This window comes from Sinocyclocheilus rhinocerous, unplaced genomic scaffold, assembly GCF_001515625.1.
Source record: "Sinocyclocheilus rhinocerous isolate Xijiao unplaced genomic scaffold, SAMN03320098_v1.1 scaffold252, whole genome shotgun sequence".
NCBI lineage: Eukaryota > Metazoa > Chordata > Actinopteri > Cypriniformes > Cyprinidae > Sinocyclocheilus > Sinocyclocheilus rhinocerous.
Window position 1 is genome coordinate 118,841 of NW_015625591.1, and position 21,623 is coordinate 140,463.

A 21,623-nucleotide genomic window follows, 5' to 3' on the forward strand; every position below is an offset into this window, starting at 1 on the left:
TCATACAGCACTGGATTGACAATGAGTGCAGACCTTTAAACCAAAAGCTGTGCTTAACGATGGACGTGCGTTAACTTAAGTCAAGGAGTTTGTCTTTGCGCTGTGTGTTTACTAACCAAGGAAGGAGTCCACCTCCTGTTAAGTCCTATAAATAGAAAAACGTGGAATAAAGCAGCCCACTTACAAAAATAGAAAGATATGGCAGCCCTGAGCAATACTACAATGAAGACTTTGGAGGATTTGACTCTGGACTCTGGATATGGAGCCGGTGATTCTTACAGATCCCTCAGCTTGTCCTCCTCCAAGTCCAACTCGCAGGCGCTCATCAGCTCTCCACAGCGAGGAAACTGGTGGAGCTATCCGGACTCCATGAACAGCAGAAACAACAGCTGGGACACAGTGAACACGGTGCTTCCTGAAGACCCAGAGGACATCTTCTCTAAATGTCCGAGGTTACCAGAGTTAGAAGAGTTCCCTTGGACAGATGAGGAGATCGATGTTGTCCTGCGTAAAGTTGCTGTAGAGGGACTGTCTTTCACTCCAGAGAGCGTCAGGAGTCTGTCGGTGCTAATGCGCAGAGCTTTATTGCGGATCTCCAGAGAGGCGCAGCGGCTGAGTGTCGTGCACAGCAGGTGCACGCGTTTCGAGGTGCAGAGCGCGATGAGACTGGTCTTGAGCTGGGCGCTAGCGGAAAGCTGCGTCTCGGCCGCGGTCAGAGCCATCTCACTGTACAGCATGAGCGCTGGAGAGGTCCTGCGCAAGAGCAAGTCCTCCCGCTGTACACTGAGTTTGTCTGTCGGACGTTTTTTCCGATGGATGGTGGACACTCGCATCTCGGTGCGCATTCACGAGTACGCGGCCATCTGTTTGACCGCTTGCATTGAAAATCTAGCGGAGGAAATTGGGCTCCGTGTACTGGCGGCGCAGAGCGGGATCTACACCTCTCCAGTGACCGCTGATGCGCTGGAGGCTGTAGTCAGCAATGACTCGGAGATATTCGGGCTCGTGCAAAACTACGAACATCTCATCTGCGGGAAGAACGCCAATGGTGAGAAAATTAATTCAATATGAACATAGTTAAAACTTTATAGTGTCTATATAGAGTATTTTAAGTTTGTAGCTCTAAAACCCAGAAAATATAGCGTTGGTAGAACTTCAGTTCTCCCGGGAATTTCCTACGGTGGTTATGGATTTAGGGCCTGTGGTTAGTTTTATTTGTAGAAACTTTCACATTAATGTACAAAGTCACACCACAAACGTGAAGTTCCACAAAAATAAGAGTTCACGACTTGGACAACCATTGTAGTCTTTATTTAGCAACTTATGTAGAGTGCCTTCAAACATTAATGTTTGATATAAGTGTGTGTAATGTGTAACAGTTAACCAAGTAATTGATTTTTTTTCTGTTGCACTTATTGTGCATGTTGATTTGAGTCATTACAATAGCAAACACTAATTTATAATAACAAGTGGCTCTGCAAAATAATTGCATTTGTAATGTAACATTATCTCTGTGTGTAAAATACAGCAAAGTATTCATTATTATTTTTATTACAGAGACAAATGTGTGATTTGATTAGATTCTGAGTCTTTGAAAGGCACCTTGATCTTTGTCTCAGTGAAAATACTAATTATCGTTTCCACTTTCATCTTGTCTCAAAGAGGGATGACAGTTCTGCATAATTATGCATAAACAAATGTCAGAAATGCATGTCTCACCACATGTCTGATCATTGTGCACCACAACTCAAGGCCCAGTGATGCATTGCCTTTGGAGTATCATACAATAAACTGGTCGGGTGAATACAAGGAAATTACATTTGCCTATTTTTGGCACAAGTGATAGGCCTCTGCATCCTGTGCAATTTAATTGCAGACTGTCATAACTAACACTGATTAAATTATAGCTAAACAATAATGTTTCAGCCTTTATGTGTTATATTTGCTACCTGTCTGTATTTGCTTTCTTAATTCCACAGTTCTCTTTGTATCAGAACTTACTGATTAAATGGTAAGTTGTACATTATTAATAAGCTTTAGCTGTGACTGTACATCCCACTGGGCACACGCATTTTCAGAAATGCACAAAAAGTCCATTGTTCTGCTCTAAGCCATCCACTTTAATAAGCAGAAACAAGTGAGAGAAGGCAGAGTGAGAAGAATGGAAAGCCATCACACACTCTCCGTCTGTTTTAAATCAGTCTGTTGATCGTCTCTGTGACAGGGCAGCCTGTACAAAGCTGATCTGCTTGGCACTGTGCAGAACGAATGTCTTTTGGGGACAAGGGAGTAAGTGATGTTTTCATTTTTAATGCCTTTCAGGAAGAAAAGTAAGAGTTCTTTGGCATCTATGGTTCCACGAAGAACCTTTAACATCCATGAAAACTTTCTATTTTACATAAAGGTAAATATAAGTATAGTGGAAAAAGGTTCTTTAGATTATTAAAATGTTCTTCACACTAAGAAAGTAATGGTTCTTTTAAGAACTGTTCACTGAAACGTTTCTTTGGGAAACCCAAAATGGTTCATGGCGAAACCCACTTTTTGAACCTTTATTTTTAAAATGTAGGTGTAGCTCAGCCACCCCTTCTGGAGGCATAGGCTTAGAAATGTATTAATCCGATTCACATGTACACACTCAGCGTGAGTGATGTGACAGTGCACCCGTGCTCAATCACCCATGGCTGGTAAAGTTGTTTTGCACGCTTATACTGAGACACAGCTGACCTGTGTGTTACTGAGGCTTAGAAAATCAGCAGTCACATGCATGTCATTCTATGAAGCACACTTCACACATCCAGCTCTTGGAGTAAAAGATGTTGTATAAAATATTATTTGCATACACTTATTGGTGTGTTAATTAATTCCATTCATCCAGGAAATCTGATGTTTGAGTTTTTTTATTTAGAGAGAGTGAGGGGATATCTCACTTGTCTCACATGTTGAGCAGAGCCACATCTGGACCTGTTTAGTGCTGCTCAACTTAAATGACAGCTATTTTCTATTGTGAAAGCTGCTGTGGTCTTGTTCTTTGGTCCCTATGCATTTGTCCACACAGACCACCTTGAGCAGATGGCATCAGAAGTGTGAATTATGATGCGCTGATATTGTAGGTTGCCAGATCTTCACTTAATACACAAGACATAATAACCACTTATTGGAATTAGTTTGTTTTTTCAATATATTATTAGGTCAGCATAGCACAATGGTTTGTTGGATTTTTATGAATTTACAAGAGTGTTGTTGCAGATTTTTAAAAACAAGCATCTCTTCAGAATATTTGTAGCATTAAAGCTTTTGTAGCTTTAAAGCTAGTATACTAAAAGAACCATCAGTTTTTGATTGTATTTGATAATTTTATTCATATAATTTTAGGTTGAGGTCGACTTCTGTCACAGACAAGCCTTCACAATAAACAAGCTAATAATGGCCATTATGCCTCAGCCATGCAAGATGGCAAACGGAAACATGTCATTCTTCTGAAAGGAAAGCGATAGGGCCCTTGAATAAATAGATTTAATTGAGGCCCACACTTTAATGACAGACAGGACATAAAAGAGCTGGTCAAATGAGGGAATGCAGGTGAGACACAGTTCACATCAGATTGGCTCTGTGCGAGCAGTCCCACTGAATGGGGTGTTGAGTTTTGGTCTGTGTGTGGAGTCTTGTAATCATCATTGGTTAATTATCCTCATAAAACGTTACGCCCACACAGACCATGTTTCTTTTAGCTTGACTACAAACTGCAGAAATTAGAGCATTTCCCAACCATGGTCATTTAAAACTCAAGTGTGTTTAAAAGACTGAAACTTTTTTCTTAAGTAAGATTATTACTAAGATTTTCTCGGAAGTCCAAAATATCCTCTGGGAATATTTAGAAGTAAATGTAATGTGCAGTAGATGTACAGAAGCCGCTACAGAAAAGCTAGTATTTCACACAAGGCCTGTGCTCTGTGTTTGCACATGCAGTCTTTGAGTGCTATTATAAACATCGTCTTGAGGGTCTCACTTGGGCCCTCAAGCACCTAGAGTGGACAAATGCTTTCTATAAGGAGAGGAGAAGGTGCCTTCCTAGAGCATGTAATGACAGCTGCTCTGTGCGTGAGTTGACCTTCCTCAACTCCCCAGCATGCCTGCCTGGATCCATTAGCATCTGTTCCAAAGAGGTGTTAGTCTAAATTCAGGCTGGCCAGTAATGGAAGTTGCACTGCACTGACTTTAGATTCATCAATGTTCAGGAAAATCCCCATTGCTGATTTCTGTTCCAATGATAAAGGGATAGTTCACCCCAAAATGGAAATATTGTCATCGTTTACTCACGTCATTCCAAACCTGTATGACTTTCTTTTTTCTGTGGAACATAAAAAGAAGATAATTTGAAGAACGTTGGTAACCAAACCATTTTGATGACCATTGACTTCCACTGTATGGACAAAAATCAATGAGACATTTTGTTTGAATTCATACAAAATCACCACCTCGTAAAATACGTTTTCTCATTAAATCTGGTTGCTCAAAATATATTATTCTTGTTTCCATAAAAGTAAGAAAGTCATACAGGCTTGGAACGACATAAGGGTGAATAAATGATGACAGAATTTTCATTTTTAGGTGAATTATTTATCCCTTTAGGTCTGACCAGATTTGCGATTAATTAAACAGATTAATCTGTTTAAAATGAGCAGATATGTTCTACACCTTTATATTGACTTAAATTAAGAGAGGACACACTTGTGGTTTGATTCACATCAAACAAGAGCTAAATGTATGTAGGAATGTGGCATTTTATGATATGACATAAAACATTTTATGGGGCAGCTTCATAGTTTTGTTACTACAAGCATCGAATCACTGTCCACGTAAAGAGATTGCAACTGAAATAAACTGTTCCCTTTAGCACCTCATTAATCCAAATACAGGTGCAAAACTAAAGGTTTTACACACTGTTGATGTTCAAAGAAGAATGTACCTTGAAGCTCTTCATAAAGCACAGAAAAAGCACTTACATGAGTGAGTTTACACTAGGGAACACCATATGGCTCTCCAAAGCTCCTTACTGCCCATAAAAATCACTGCTAATCAGTCATGTTAAGAATACAGTCTAACTTGAGTTACTCTACACCACTTTGTTCCACCATTAACTGTTAAAGTAGGCGTCAAACACAATTTTAGCCTCTCTAACAGGGGAGTGTTATCTTATATTAACATGTTTCATAGCTTGGGTGAATATAATGTTGTTAGCTGAAGATCTTCTGTGAATTGAATGTGATGTAATCAACACCTTGTTGAAAAGTCATTTCAAAGGGTTAATAGAGGATAATTAAGCATCCACATTGTGTTCCTTGAGTGATGTATGTTGATTCTTTACCACAGAGTGCAACTTAATCAAGTGTGTGTCATCACATCAATTACACAGAGTGATTTATTTAGTAGTACGTGTTTGCCTTGAGTCTTGACACCCATCATGTTTTATGGATTAGCTCTGGATGATTAATGTTATAATGCCATCTCTCCTCAACATATCCCATACTTACCAAACCCTCCAACTTTGATTAATATTGCAGTATGACAAGCTAAATTACGTTAAAGTCCTATTCAGTGATAACCCTGTTAGTCTGCGAAGCCCAGTGAATAGTCTGTAAGTAATTAAACTATCATCAGAAAGAGATTGTGTCCTCCATTCAACCCCCAGATCAGGAAATCCACTTTATAGCCATGACATGTTTTGAAAAACTGCTACAAAAATACTTTGCAATTGAAATTACTGCCTCGGTGGAAACTGACTCAGGGGTTTATGGGTGAGAGGAGCGGGCAGATGGAGATCCTGTGTAGCGCTGAATTACTGTAGTTCTGTTTTTCCCATCTTTCACAAGAATGAGGCTTCAGAGTGAATACTTGGCTTTAGATTGTAGCTCTCACACAGGCCGCTCTTATACAGACCAGGCTGCCTGTCACTCTGTTTTAGTTATGGCTTGAGGTGGCAAGTGATGTCAAAAGGCTAAAGTGAGAGGTTGTGATGAGTAACCTGTCTGTCACTCAGAGATTATCCATAAATGTGTGATACTTCAGTTAGAGGAGCTTTTCCCCTACGATGATTCAAAAGAAAAACCTCTAAATAGTTGGGATTTACACTTGGGAATGCACTTAATATTCAGGAATATTATCGATTTGACTGCATTGACGCTATCAGATGAGATCGAAACTAAATGAAGACACTGTCGTCCTCTGTAGAGCTGTTTGTTTCATAATTGGTGAATTTTGAAATATCAAAACTGTTACTGAACTGAATTAAATCATCATTGAACTGACTTGAGCTGAATAGCAACCCAGCTGTCTTCTATAGAGCTGCTTACAGAATTGAACTTGTTTCATAATTGATGAACATCACAAAGTTATAAACAATGACACTGTTGACTTTTTACAGCTGATTTTGTCTCATTTTTAAAGAAAACAATCTGTATTGTATAAAGTGCTATATAAATAAAGGTGACTTGACCCAGTACTAATTTACAAAATGTGCTGAATCAGGAAACTACTTTATTTTATATTATCAAGTCCCTTGGTATTTATGTGTGCAATTTTTTCTAATATTTTATAATAACGGCAGCTGTAAAATAGTTTCATTTTTCTAAATTTCCAATCAAAAGTGCCCCTAATTGAAAAACCATCCTTATATTCTGTGAAGCTGAGCTGAATAAGTGGTGTTTTGGCAGTAGCATGCCGGTGAAACACTGTTGTCGCTCTTGCATTTGAGTATGTGAACACCTGGAGTAGCGGCACCATGCCAAGATCTGCATGATGTATAACTTTATGATTATGAAGACTGTTAAACTCCAGGAGGTTCTCATTCACAGAAGATCTAGAAGGTTCTACTGCACTCAGGTTACTATTGCCACAGTAGGAGAGCCATCTGCTTTATGAGCCGCCCACTGTTTCAATTATATTATTGAGTATGTTCTCTTTTATCTGGATATGGCATAAACTTTAAATAAAAATAAAAGTTACATGATGCTGAAAATATATTAGATTTATTACCTTCAATCTCTTTTATTAGGTGAAAACAGCAAAGAGAAGAAAAGTAGGCCACGCTTGTTAAGAAGTAAATCTTTTGACCTTGTATTTCCCTGATGACTTGATTTGTAAAAGCAAAGCTCTTCCACTGAGTTGGGGGTTGCGTCTTAAATTAAGATCAGAACGGGATGCAGGAAGTTGTTATTATCATCACTCTGTCTGTGGTCTGTCCTCTGGAGAGGGGAAGTCATGGCAGAATGGTCCGTGCACACAGTCACACACAACTAACAGGGCACCTCCCCTTTAGTTAGAGATAGCAGTCAGCGCTCATGTCCTCAATCAACAAGCACTTCCAGTGTAGCACCTAGTAACACAAGGGCCAATTGACTCTGGCTCTTCAGCACACTTGTGCCATTGTGCCCTGTGTATAATGGTTGTGTTGTGGGAGCGTGTGACAGAGTGACTGGACCACTGTGTTCACACCGTGTTACCTGAGCTAAATCAGGCAAGCAAAATAGGTTGAGCACTCATATTTATGCAAATTAGTGTGGTTACAATCAGGCTTGCAATTGAAAGGTTTCTTTCAGCAGTTTCTTAAGGGATTTGTTCTCTGTTGGAGAACACTTTTGAAAGAAAGAAATGGCCAGTTATTGAACACAACAAATGGATAATAAATCTTAATGTTAAACAATGTGAACTGGTATTAAAGCCAAAGTTAGGTCATTTTAACTTTGCAGAGCAATGGAGTAAAGCTAATTGTTCTTTCTGGGAACTATGGCTGATATTAAAGATTTATTTAATGTTTTATTTTACGTTTAGACATATTTCTGGTTTTATGATGGTTTTCTGTAGTACGCACGTGAACACTTTAGTAGAGGTCCATTATATAGATGCAGTTTACCCTACCAGGTACTCTTGAATTCCCCTCAGTAAATATTGCTTCTATATGCTCGTCTCATTTCAAGAGTATTTTCTGTCACATCTCTCAGAGCTTCTCTTTCTCCTTCTCTTTCATTGGCAGTGTAACTTCTTGTCAGGCCTATCACATTCGTATGGATTTCCCAGTCTCCCATCAGTGGTGTGCGTGAGCTCAGTTTCTCTCCACATAATGGCAGTGCACACACATTCCCCTCTTCCTCAGTCCGCAATGTTAGTAGCAGATGAGAGCGTATGTGCATGTATGTGTGTCTGTGGGAGCGTGTGGCTGCTTATGACGCATGCCATAGCCTCACCGCTGCCAGTATAGACATGGCTAGCTGTGGGAAAGGGAACGGGTGTGTCCTAGATAGAGGGGTTTGGGTCTGTGGGTCCACAGTCTGACCAGCTGCATCACACACCCTGTGGCTCGCCCGTACACATATACAAACCCATCTGGCTGCAGAGCCCAGATTGAACAGCCAAGCAGCTCCTACCCATGTGAACCTGCCTTAGATTTGGGGTATCTATAAAGATATTTCTGTGTTTTCAGCTGCACTGTATTAGCTAATAATATGATCTGTAGCACATGTGAAATAACCTCAACTATACCAGACTGACTCAGTTCAGGGCATATTCACATGTGGTTAGAAACATTTAGTTACATATATTCTGACTAGACTACATAAGTGCAAAACATATTTCTTATAAATATTTTAAATATTGTGAATATTGTTCAGAAAACTGCTATCGTTTGCTCTCTGAAGATTTTTTTGTGTTTAGTAGGCACTAGCACACTAAGCTGAGAATCTGCTGCCATAGCAAAAACAATACATTGGCAGTGATCGAGCGAGCCATGGTTCACTCAACTGCATAAAGTGGCTATACAATGAGTTTGTTCACCCAAATAGCTCTAAGAGAAATACAGTTCAGTAACAATGATGTTATAAAAATGGCCCCAATAAATCAGGTGGTCAGATATTTTGAGTCATCATGGCACAGATGAATGTGTGTACTGTACCTTATGAATGGTTTATCATTTAGCTTGATGAAAAAAAATAAATCCACACACAAATCCATCATTTTATCCCCTTCTGATGCCCAGTGAAAGAGAGATCCAGGGGTAAGGCATGGATTTTAAATCAAATAAAAAGGGAGCAAAAAACATCCTGCATTTGGGCTTGATAAATCAGCTGCCAAACATATGATCTGCTCATTATTTTTACTGACTATCATTTTGCACTTTGTTTCTGAATGCTTGGCAAGGTATCAATTCTGCATTCAAGATAAAACAGGTAATATTTTATAACTCTGTGGGGATTGGTATATTCTTTATTAATTATACTTATGCTGTGGTGAGAAGAAATAGATCATCCTTCTGATGAGAGCCATGTATTTCGAATGACAACCTATATGATGTGCCAGACCAGTATAAGAGAAGTGATAGCTGAAAAATCATGCTTATTGTACATTATAATTAATAATTAATCAGCAAAATATTTTTTAGGTGTACAATCTACAATCAGAGAAAAGAAAAGCAATAAGCATAAAAAGTATAAATAATGAAGCAAGGAAGACAAGACTAAAGCCAGGAGAAAGAGCTGTGTTCTGAGCAGAGGAAATGATGACTTACCACACTTCCTCCTCTTATCTCTGTCAGAGACACATACTGTTTATGGGAATGATGCAGTCTGTCTTCCCCCATCCCTCCCATAATTATTAGAGTTGCACAACATTGACGCAAGAGTTCACATTTAGAGACACATATGATAATAAATTGATCAAATTTTAATGGATTGAATGGTGCTTTGAGTTCGAATGATTTGATCTGACTGAAAATGTGTTTCTATGTGTAGGTGAGCTGTCCCTGCCTGCCCATTTCAGCCCATATGCTGAGTGTCCAAACTCAGCGGTGGAGAGCAGAGAGAATGCCTACGCACAGCTGGAGCTCAGGACGCTGGAGCAGGCCCTGCTAGCCACCTGTGTGGGCAGCCTCTCTGAACTCAGTAAGTTCCCTTTCAATTCATTTCATCTCCTTTTGAAGGACAGTGACAATGTATTGCGTATTATTAGTTTAAACAAACAAATGCCAACAAATAAATGCATGTTACCATACGGATGAAAATCGTAAGAAATTTTGCAGTTCTGGTTCTGGTAACTCAAGGGTTCCAGTGATGGTTCTTTTAGAACTGTAAAAGATAGAACATTTAGTATTTAGAATAATTAAGTATTTTTGATTCACTAAATAGAACCAGTTCATAAGAGTCATTCATTTCATGTATACACCTAAACTGTTTCTCTGTATAGTATGTTTTAGATTCACTAAGAAGAACCGGCTCATAAGAGTCAATGGTTCTGGAATCAGGCTACACTTGTTGTGCTGTATTTTTATTGATTCTCTAAAAAGATCTGGTTCATAAGAGTTATTCATTTGTGTATTGTGCTACACTGTTTGCACTGTATGTTTAAACACTTTTTTTATATCATGATCTGGCCTTCATGATGAAACTACTGTATAAGCAATAGCATAAAACTTTCTTTTTTTCTTAATGAATGATTAAAAGGACAACTCATCCCCATAACATAAACATTCTGTCATCATTTATATATAAGACTTGCACTCAAGATATTTTTAATGAAACCCAAGAGATTTCTGTCCCTCGATTGGAAGTCTGTACTACCAAAACTTTGATGCTTCAGAAAGTTCATTGTTAATGTAATCCATTTGAATCGAGCAGTTCAAGCCTAAATCTCTTCATCATATAAAACAATTGTGTCCCTTCAGAAGACTTGGATTAAACCCCTTGGTTCATACGGATTACTTGTGCAATATCTTTTTGTACTTTTTAATGCATGAAAGCTTTGATTGCATGGATTTTCAACGGATAGACAAAAAGGATGAGAGAATATTAAAAAGTATCTTAATTTGTGTTTTTAAGATGAACAAAATTGGGTAACACTTTAGTATAAGCACAAATTCTCACTATTAAATAGTTGCTTATTAGCATGTCTGTTATTAACATATTGGCTGTTTATTACTTAAAAAGCATTTATTCTACATGACCATAGTCTACATCCCTAATCCTACCCAATACCTAAACTTAACAACTACCTTACTAACTATTAATAAGCAGCAAATTAGGAGTTTATTGAGGCAAAAGTCGTAGTTAATGGTTTGTTAATAGCGAGTTTTGGACCTTAAAATAAAGTGTGACACAAAATTGTTACGGGTTCGGAACGAGATGAGGGTGAGTAATTGATGACAGAGTTTTCATTTTTGGGTGAACTAACCAAGGTGAAATAGCTTTTCTCAGTCTAGTAAAAGACAGCAGTTCTCTTTAAGAATTAGGTCACCCATTAGACACTTTTCTCCTTCTTGTTAAAACTTTAATGTAGAAACACTGTTGTTGTCCATTTTTCATCTCAGTCTATTACTGTCCAGTGAAATGCTGTTTTTGCGTGATTGTTTCTACATGTCGGTAAGACAGAGAGAGACATCTGTACATTTTAAGTGCCATTTTTCTAACAACTTGACATTGCAGGCTGGCCTAGGGGGGTGTGAGCGCCTGAGCTGTGGGCAGTTTGTTTATGCAGCAGACCGCAGTTCAGCATGAGGGAGGGGGGCCGCTGCTCGCATTCACCAGAGAGGGAAACACGCTCTCCCTTAGGGGACCAGCAACACTCCTGCAGTTGTTTTGCTGGTACAAGAGCACCTTCTGTTTGGGTCAAAGGAGTAAAAAGCACCTTCTTTATGCTTTATGACTGCAGACACTCAAGCAATCCTAAAGCAGCCCTTGATAAATTTGCTAACTAAGGTGCACAAGTGTTCATTAAGGACCATGTAGACCATATGTGATTGATTGCTTAACTTGTTTCCCACACCTTTCTCGAGCATTATGTCTATTTCCTTCACATATTATTCATTCACATATTAGCTGTTATTTAAAGATTATCCACCAATAACTAAGTACAAAAGCAGTGAATTTCCATTCAAGGATGAAATGATGTATATCCGCTGTCGCCGTGTTCTCTCAGTCTCATTTCTTTCCTCTGTGATGCTTTTCACATATGGAGGACAGTGTCCACTGTCTTTACTGTAGACTTCTCTGACTTTAAGGAGTAAGTCTTTGGCCTGTCCTCATCATCTCTTCTCTTCCTTTGGGGAAAAGCTTGCGTCTGGATTTCTGCATTGAGAGGCAAAAACTGCAGATTTAATGCCCCTCAGAGTAATTTAGAATAAAGCCCTTAGACGTTTGAGTTTATCCGAATCATCTTCCATTTCCACGTTTGAACATAAAACAGATGGGTCTGAAGATATATTTTGTGGTATTGAAATATTCTTTGGGTTGTGTGTTGTCAGCACTTTAAAAGAAAATAACACAATTGTGCTTGGCTGCACAGCTACTGTCTTTAGTTTATGGGGTTGAACTGGAAACACAGATGGCTTTTCTATATCAGTAGCACATTGTGATTTTGGTGTTTGTCTGCTTTTTAGAGCTAAAGGCATTTATTGCATTTAAGTCATTTGAAAGGCATTCATTTTTCCTGCAGGCTATATTTACTTAGATGTGTCCTGAAAGAAAGTATTTGATAATATTAGATATTTTATATCATTTGTGCTTGAAGTTCAAATGTGTGTGTGTCTCCTCCAGGTGACTTGGTCTCCCGTACAATGCACCATATGCAGCGTTTAGTTTCAGCAAGTCCCAGTCTTAGTCCAGGACGTCCTTTCTGCCTGCAGCCCATATCCTGGTCTTCAGACGCTCTTCACACACTCTATTACTACCTACGCAGTCCACAGATGGAGTCACTGGAGAACCCCAACCTTGAGCCACCCAGGATAGCCCTCAGCAAAGAAAGGTGAGATCAATCGACCAAAACCACTTTTACTTTTTTTTTTCTTTGAACAAATTTAGTTGTTTATTGCTGTTTTATGTACACCATTATTATAATTTTTTTTTATATAAATTAATACTTTTATATAGAAATAAAATGATCAAAAGTGACAGTAAAGACATTTGCAGTATAATGTTACAAAGGCTTTTTGGAAATAAATGCTGTTCTTTTGAATTTTTTATTTATCGAAGAATCCTAAATAATTGTATATGTTTCCACAAACATATTAAGCAGCACAACTCTTTTCAACATTGATAATAATAAGAAATGTCTTGTGCACCAAATCGGCATAATAAAGGATTTCTGAAATAATGGCTGTTGAAAATTCAGCTTTGGCATCACAGGAATAAGTTACATTTTAAAATTTATAAAAATAGAAAATTATTATAAAACAGCAATAATATTTCACAATAGTACTGTTTTTACTCTATATTTGATCAAATAAATGCAGACTTTTTTTCCTCCTATAGATTATAGACACACTTTGAATTTTACCTTCAGGTCTTTTTTAGTAAGATGAGGCGACTCTTACTCTGTGTGGAACCCTTGGTCTGCATTCATGTCAGATAATGAATACTAATGTTTTTAGCAGGTGGACAGTTATGGTTGTGAGTATGCTTCACAATCACTGTGCTCCTGGCACAGATACTTGAGAAGAAGAAAACCATAGAGGATCCGTTCTGTAATATCACACTGATTTGAATTCCAGCGAGCCTGTGTCTGTTGAAGACAGCAGATGCTGTTAGACAAATTGTGATTCAGAATGAAATGCCAGGCTTGTTTGTGGTAATGAAAGGCAGGATTGAAAGAGGCTGTGGCGAGCCAAATTCAGCAGCCTTTGTAATTTCACTGTCCTCATTTCTCTCTGATCCAGTTTTGTGCCACTGTTGATCTGCCTTGACCTTTGTTGGATTTAAGTGTGTGTGTGTGTGCATTTTGGCAAGGAGAAAGAGAGAGGGGTGAAGTGAGAGATGTTGGTAAATAACCGAGTCATACTGTGTCTCTCTCAGGCCTTTTCCTCTTCTTCCTCCTCTGATGGAGTGGATGCGAGTCGCTATGGTCCATGCGGAGCATCGACGGAGCCTGTTAGTGGACAGTGATGATGTGAGACAGACTGCCCGACAGCTACTCCCTGGACTGGACTGTGAACCTCGACAGCTCAAGTAAGATGCTCCTGTAGCTCAATTGGTAGCTGGCAACACCAAGGTCAAGGGTTAAATTTCCACATACTGACAAAAATACTTTGCATGTGCGTTAATTTGCTTTGGATTTTGTAAATGAAGAAAAAGAAAAATAATATATACACACACTGCAGTGTCCAATGTCCAAAATTTCTGCTTCTCTCCATCTTTACCCAGTTAACTTTGTACTTTGACTCTCCACCTGTCAGAGAATTTTGCCAAGTTATTGCCGTATTTTTTACTCACAATTTTTAAATGTAATTAACTCTAAATTCACTCTCTCTCTTTCTTTTTCTCAGGCCAGAGTGCTGTTTCACCTCCTTTAAACGTCTAGATTCAAAGGCTGCCACAAACAAGTTTAATCTGGATCTTGGCTTTCGCATGCTCAACTGTGGCCGCACTGATCTGATTGGCCAGGCTATCCAGCTTCTGGGCCCAGATGGGGTGAACACAATGGATGACCAGGTGAACCCATAAAACCTGAGTTTCTGAAGTATGACAGAATAAAAATGCCTGACTTAAAGGGATAGTTCACCCAAAAATGAAAATTCTGTCATTTACTCAACCTCAGGTTGTTCCAAACCTGTATAAGTTTCTTTCTTCTGTTAGACACAAAAGAAGATATTTTGAAGAATGTTGGTAACCAGTTGACAGTAGCTGCTGACTTCCATAGTATTTTTTTCCCCCCCATACTGTCAACTGTTTGGTTACCAACATTCATTAAAATATTACCGTTTGTACTGAGTGGAAGAAAGAAACTCACACAGGTTTGGAACAACTTGAGGGTGAGTAAATGATGACAGAATTTTCATTTTTAGGTGAACTAACCCTTTAATGGAGTTCTAGTGATGTATGTTTAACATCTACAACTGCTAGGTTTTTAAAATAATAAAATTAACAATCAAACAAAAAGAACATAAAAAGATAATGCATGATTTAATATTATAATATGAATGATGTTTAAAAATAATTTGCTTGATAATAACCCTTTTTCTCTCTCTCTCTGGGTGTGTAGGGCATGACTCCTCTGATGTACGCCTGCTCAGCAGGGGACGAGGCTCTGGTGCACATGCTCATTGATGCTGGAGCAAACCTGGACGTAGCAGTAATGACACTGTGCTCGTTCAGTTTTCACCTATTTATCTATACCAGGGTGTCCAATCCTGTAGTGTCCTGCCCCAACACACTTACTTGGAAGTGTCTATTAATCTTGTAGACATTGATTAGCTAGTTCAGGTGTGTTTAATTAGGATTGGAACTGCACTCTGCAGGATATTGGCCCTCCATGAGCAGGATAGGGCACCATTGATCTATATCTTACCTGTGGGCTCGTTTCAGGTTAACACACTGTTGAATGGATGGTTTGTGGTAGTGTGAAGTAATACTCTAGGAACTCTTACATATGCAGTAGCATTTTGGTGGTTTACCAATAAATACATTTGTTTTTGTTTCTTCTTTTCAGGTGCCCAACTGTTCACCAAAACATCCTTCTGTCCATCCTGAGAGCCGCAGTTGGGTGGCCCTTACCTTTGCCGTGCTGCACGGACACATATCTGTAGTACAGGTGAACATGCACACTAGTTACAAGTACAGTGCTATTTACTTTATGTAGTGATTAAATAATAGTGTTTGTTATTACTGTAATACATTCATTTTAAAAAGGACTTAAAAAGTAAGGTATGTTTTGAGTTACACGCTTCTGTATATTGACATTACAGACTGCAATTGGAGGACTATCATGTTAAATTAACTTTGTTTGGCCTTTTCAGCTCCTGTTAGATGTGGGAGCAGATGTGGAGGGCACAGCCCTGAGAAACGGCCACCAAAGCTCAGCAGAAACACCCCTCCAGCTGGCATCAGCCGCAGGTGCGGAAAAACAAAGTGCAAAGTCATCCTTCACATGTGCTTTCTTTTAAAGTTATGTTTAAATTGATTCATGACACCGAAAACTATAGCAGAGGTTATTTTCACCCTGGCACAAATAGTGGCAGATACTATTTGCAATGAAAATCTTAATATATACTACTATTCAAAAGTTGGGATCAGCTTTTGAAAAAAAAAATCATATTTTTATTCAGCTTTCTTCCATTCAGTTGATCAAAAGTGACAGTAAAGACATTTATAATTGTATTTAATATAATGTTAAATTTCTATTTCAAACAAATGCTGTTCCTTTGAACTTTCTGTTTAACAAATATCTTGAAAAAAAATTATCATGGTTTCCACAGAAATATTAAGCTGGTTTCAGCCTTGATAATAATAAAAAAATGTTTCTTGAGCAGCAAATCAGCATATTAGAATGATTTCTGAAGGATCATGTGACACTGAAGACTGGAGTAATGCCTGCTGAAAATTCAGCTTTGAAATCACAGGAATAAATTACATTTTAAAATATATAAAATAGAAAATAGTTGTTTTAAATTGTAGTAATATTTCACAATATTACTGTTACTATACTGTGGTCAAGTAAATACAGCATTTTTTCAGTCAACCATTGAATGATAGTGTATACAGTAATAACATATTGGACAACTTTCCTCAACATGCTGTATTAGAAACATAGTTTTACTTGACCTTTGTTGGATTTGTGTGTGTGTGTGTGTGTGTGTGTGTGTTTTCAGGGAATTATGAGATGGTGTGTCTGTTGTTGTCCCGTGGCGCTGACCCAATGCTGCGGGTGCATCTGACATCATCACTCTATGAGGGCATGAACTGCTTCAGTCACGCTGCAGCACATGGACACAGGTACTGACCCCTCAACAACACAGACACATGCACGCCCAGCTAACAGGGAACGTTCCCATAACTTTCACTTACGTTCTTTGAAAGTTATGTAAATGTTAGGACAAAACATTCTAAAGATAATGTTTACATTCTTAATACATAAAAAACTGAATGTTTCGAAGGTTTAAAAAAACATTCAGAAATAATGTTTTCATAACTAAATGGAATTAAAGTTTTCATAACTAAATTTTTGTTAGCTGGGACTGATCAAGATTGAATTGCATTATTATGTAATGCATATTGTATTTTCCCCCAGGAATGTGCTGCGGAAGCTGTTGAGTCAGCCCCAGCGGCTGCAGGAGGACGTGCTTTCTCTGGAGGAGATCCTGGCAGAGGGATTGGAGGAGCAGGAGAAGCAGGAAATAAAGGATGGAGCAAATGCAAAGTCTGTCTGCGCTCCACGGCTGTGCAAGGCCCGCATCAGAGCCCTGCAGGAAGCCAGCCTACACAGCGCTGAGCACGGATACCTGGATGTCACTATGGAGCTCAGGGCACTGGGTACACATCTGACTCATTTTTAATAAATCAAAGGAAATGGACAACAGATTGAATTAGAGATGCATAAACAGTGAGATATTTTTTGGCATGTGCACAGCAAAGTGTGTTGAAGTCGATGATTACACGCTCAGTCAGCCCACAGAGAGAGATTATTAGTGAACCATTGATTAACCTGCAATTTTTAGGCACTAAACAGTGGTTCTCTACTAAGATATCTAATACTAGGAACTTTTTCACCATTACAGCACAAGCACCAGTAGTTTTTAAAATAATAGTTGTGGTTCAACTTCAGTAGAATCATATATTCTCAACCACTGGGATATACACTACTGTACAACAATTTGAGACAGAATTTGAAAGTAAGAAATTAATATTTTTATTCAGTAAGGATGCATTAAATGGATCTAAAGTGACATTAAAACATTTATAATGTTACATAATATTACATAAACATTTATAATGTGACTTTTTTTTTTTTTCAAATAAATGCTGTTCTTTTGAACTTTCTATTAATCAAAAAATCCTGAAAAAATGTATCATGATTTCCACAAAAATAGTAAGCAGCACAACTGTTTTCAACATTGATAGTAAGAGGAATTGTTTCTTAAGCACCAAATCAGCATATTGGAATGATTTCATGTGACAACGAAGACTGGAGTAATGGCTGCCATCACAGGAATAAAATATATTAAAATAGAAAACAATTTTGTAATAATATTTCGCAATATTTCTGTTTTTACTTTATTTTTGATCAAATAAACAGCCGTGGTGAACATATGAGACTTTGAAAAACCTTAAACCCCAAACGTTAGACTTTTGAGCGGTAGTGTATAAACAGTTGCAATGAGATAATGAGTTGTTCAATGTTTGAAAGTGTTTTAGGAAGCTTCTTGTTCTTTCTCAGGAGTGCTGTGGAAGCTGCACGTATGGCTGGAGTCAGTGCGCAGTGCCCAGCTCCAGTCCAGGACTGAACTCATGCTTTCTCTCCTTAAAGACTTCACCACTATTGGGGATGAAAAATACTGCGAGGAGCTGCTCTCAGAGGGTCTTCCACTCCTCTTCTCCATTTTTAAAACTAGCAAGGTGACCTTAACAAATCCATCACCAAAAACAGCATGTGATTGCTTCAAGAATGGTCAGCCAATTGAAATATTGTATTTGAAATGAGACTATATGTCTGTATGTTCTTTTCTTTAATGCAGAGTAAGGCTATCTGTAAGCAGCTGGCAGTCATCTTCAGCCACTGTGTTTGCTTTACAGCCACCCCATCTATTCTGGCAGTAAAGGATACACCTACAGCTCTGCTGGGTAATGCAGATCACCACACACACCATACTTTACTTTACTATACATGTACACTAACTTTTGGGGTTGGTAAGATTTAATGTTTTGAAAAACGTCTCTTACACTTACCAAGGCTGCATTTTCAGCAGCCATTACTCCAGTCTTCAGTGTCACATGACCCTTCGAAAACATTCTAATATGCCGATTTGGTGCTCAAGAAACATTTCTTATTATTATCAATGTTGAAATCAGTTGTGTTGCTTCATTTTTGTAGAAACCGTGACTTTTTCAGGATTCTTGAAGAATAGACATTTCAAAAGAACTGTGTTTATTTGAAACATATTTTTGTACATATTTTGTATATACACTTTTGATCAATTCAGTCCATCCTTGCTGAATAAGAGTATTCCATGCTGTCATAAAAGTACTAGTAACATCCTACTGTATGCAATTCAGCATCAAAAAGCCAATGATTGTTAATATGTACCATATCAACCTCACAGATGCTCATTTTCTGAATAACACTGAGATGTCTGATGTGATATTTGTGGTGGAGGGAAGGCCGTTTTATGCCCACAAAGTTCTGCTCATGTCTGCTTCACAGAGGTGGGTCTTTTACTGATTTGAATGTAGTGCCTTATAATCAATTCTGTGATTGGTTATGCTGTATATATGCTCTTCTTTTTTTCATATTAGGTTCAGAGGCTTACTGGGCCTCTACAGATGTAATGGCACATCAGACAACATGGCCATTGAAATCACTGACATAAAATACAGCACGTTCCAGGTAATCAACAAACCTTGGTCTGAACATATGCAAGACAAACATATATGACGTAATGCTGTTAAAATAGCTTCTAAATACTTATTTCAGATGATGATGGCACATCTTTACTGTGGAGGAGCAGAATGTTTAGACATGTCTGTGTCTGATTTGCTGGAGGTAGGAAAGACATGGATATATAGTACAGTACTGTTTAAATAGATTTCTGTAATCAAATTCAAAGAGTTGGCATTAAAAATGAAAATAAAACAGTCAACTTAAGCTGAGATGCACTCGGTCATATCCTGTACAGCTTCTGCCCGTGGCCCACTCATTCCAGCTTCCAGTTTTGAAGAGACACTGTGAAATCCTCTGCTCAGAGAGAATAAACCTCAACAACGCTGTGAGCATCTACCAGACTTCCAAAGTATGTGCATACAGCTTACATGAACGTATTCATAGTTCCAGCATCAAGCTTCAGTCCTCTGATGTAATCTGTTTGGTTGTGTGTTATGGAGCAGGTGAGTGAGGCGGTGGAGCTGGCAGTATTCTGTGAAGGCTTCTTCCTGCAGAAGATGGTTGATCTTCTGGACTGTGAGCAGTTTGAGGAGCTGCTGCTGGATCCCGATGCTCTGGATGGGCTTCAGGCTACACTGGCCTCACGGTTGCAGTCACTTTGTGGCCCGCGTCGAGCTTGAGTGCATGAAGAAAACCATTGGAAATTACAGATGTGGCTTTAATGCTGTTGGGAAACTTGGTTAACAAAGCTCAGGTGTGCAGGCAAGCATGTGAAGCCCCACAGTGTTTAGAGGTTTGTTAACCTTCGTAATTCCTATTTTGTGTCAGTGGCAATGTTTTAATGGGATGTGTGAGCTATTTATTCGTTTTCAAGTCACATAATGTATAAAATTGTTTCCTAAATTGTGTTTTGGTCACAGATAATGAACTTATATGTGGATTTATGAGGTGTTTGATCATATCCCAGTATAGATAGGCTTTACAGTCTCTATTTTACAAGCTACTTACATGTGCTTCAGAGAGGAAGCGCTGTAAACAGCAATATTAGCGCCCTCCAGTGGTCAAAAGTGTCCTACGCATTCATACAAACATTTCCCAAAAAATGTACATAGTAGTATTGTAGATACTTTTGTATTCTCACATCATTTTAAAGTGTAAATATATGTCTAATATGCAGTAAGGCAATGGTACGCGGATATGTTGGGATCAAAAATAATTTATTTTAAATATAACATTTTTCATGCAACAATTGAATGGCACATGTAATTTTGAAATTACTAATAAACATGAAAAAAATCATTTGTATTATTTTGTGATCCTTGCCATTTGAATTTAAATTGTAACATTTAGATATTTTTAGCAGGTACAGTAGCAACTATTCTATTTAAAATTGTGTTTTGACTTAGTTTTTAGAATTGAATAACCAAAGACAGAATCCCAGTAAAAGAGTGTGACGAGAGGGGCGGGGCCGAGAGCCGTGGGAACGGAGCGAGGCCGGTGGAGTAAATGCTAATGCGCTACACCTGCGCCACTCACCGGTCTCGAGTTCCACAGAGGAGCTCCGGAAGGATAAAAGGAGGAGTGACGACACTGTTGGACGAGAGAGGACCAGGCCTGGGTTTTATTTTGTGTTTTGGTTCTGTTTGTGCGTGACAGTTGTCCGCGAGGGGCTGTCGCGCTGTTTTGTGTTTTTATTATTATTAAAGGGTTCAAATGTTCGCCGGTTCCGCCTCCTTCTTCCCGATCTACAAACGTTGTTACAAAGAGATTCACCTGTAAATTTATTTTGTGGCTCATATACAGGCATATACAGTCGTGGTCAGAATTATCGGCACCCTTGGTAAATATGATCAAAGAAGGCTGTGAAAATAAATCTGCATTGTAAATCATTTTGATCTTTTATTTAAAAAATTCACATAAATCTAACCTCTCATTGGAGAATAAGAATTTAAAATGGGTGGAAATATCATTATGACAAATGTTTTTCTTTAATACACATTGGACACAATTAACGGCACCCTTTTTATTTCAAAGAAGGCTGTGAAAATAAATCTGCATTGTAAATCATTTTGATCTTTTATTTTAAAAATTCACATAAATCTAACCTCTCATTGGAGAATAAGAATTTAAAATGGGTGGAAATATCATTATGACAAATGTTTTTCTTTAATACACATTGGACACAATTAACGGCACCCTTTTATTCAATGCTTTTTGAAACCTCCATTTGGCATAATAACAGCTCTGAGTTTTCTCCTATAATGCCTGATGAG

At 38.3% G+C, this 21,623-nt stretch overlaps 1 protein-coding gene across 1 annotated transcript; it reads left to right on the forward strand.

Moving 5' to 3' along the window:
- Nucleotides 1–25: 25 nt before the first annotated feature.
- Nucleotides 26–20,604, forward strand: LOC107757497 (ankyrin repeat and BTB/POZ domain-containing protein 2-like). Its single transcript, XM_016574987.1, has 17 exons — nucleotides 26–1,048; nucleotides 9,783–9,932; nucleotides 12,579–12,786; nucleotides 13,833–13,985; nucleotides 14,303–14,468; nucleotides 15,019–15,108; nucleotides 15,466–15,567; nucleotides 15,773–15,869; nucleotides 16,625–16,748; nucleotides 17,044–17,285; nucleotides 18,190–18,368; nucleotides 18,488–18,593; nucleotides 19,073–19,175; nucleotides 19,266–19,356; nucleotides 19,444–19,512; nucleotides 19,646–19,759; nucleotides 19,854–20,604. The coding sequence occupies exons 1-17, from the start codon at nucleotides 199–201 to the stop codon at nucleotides 20,028–20,030; spliced, it is 3,021 nt and encodes a 1,006-aa protein (XP_016430473.1). The 5' UTR covers nucleotides 26–198; the 3' UTR covers nucleotides 20,031–20,604.
- Nucleotides 20,605–21,623: the final 1,019 nt, after the last annotated feature.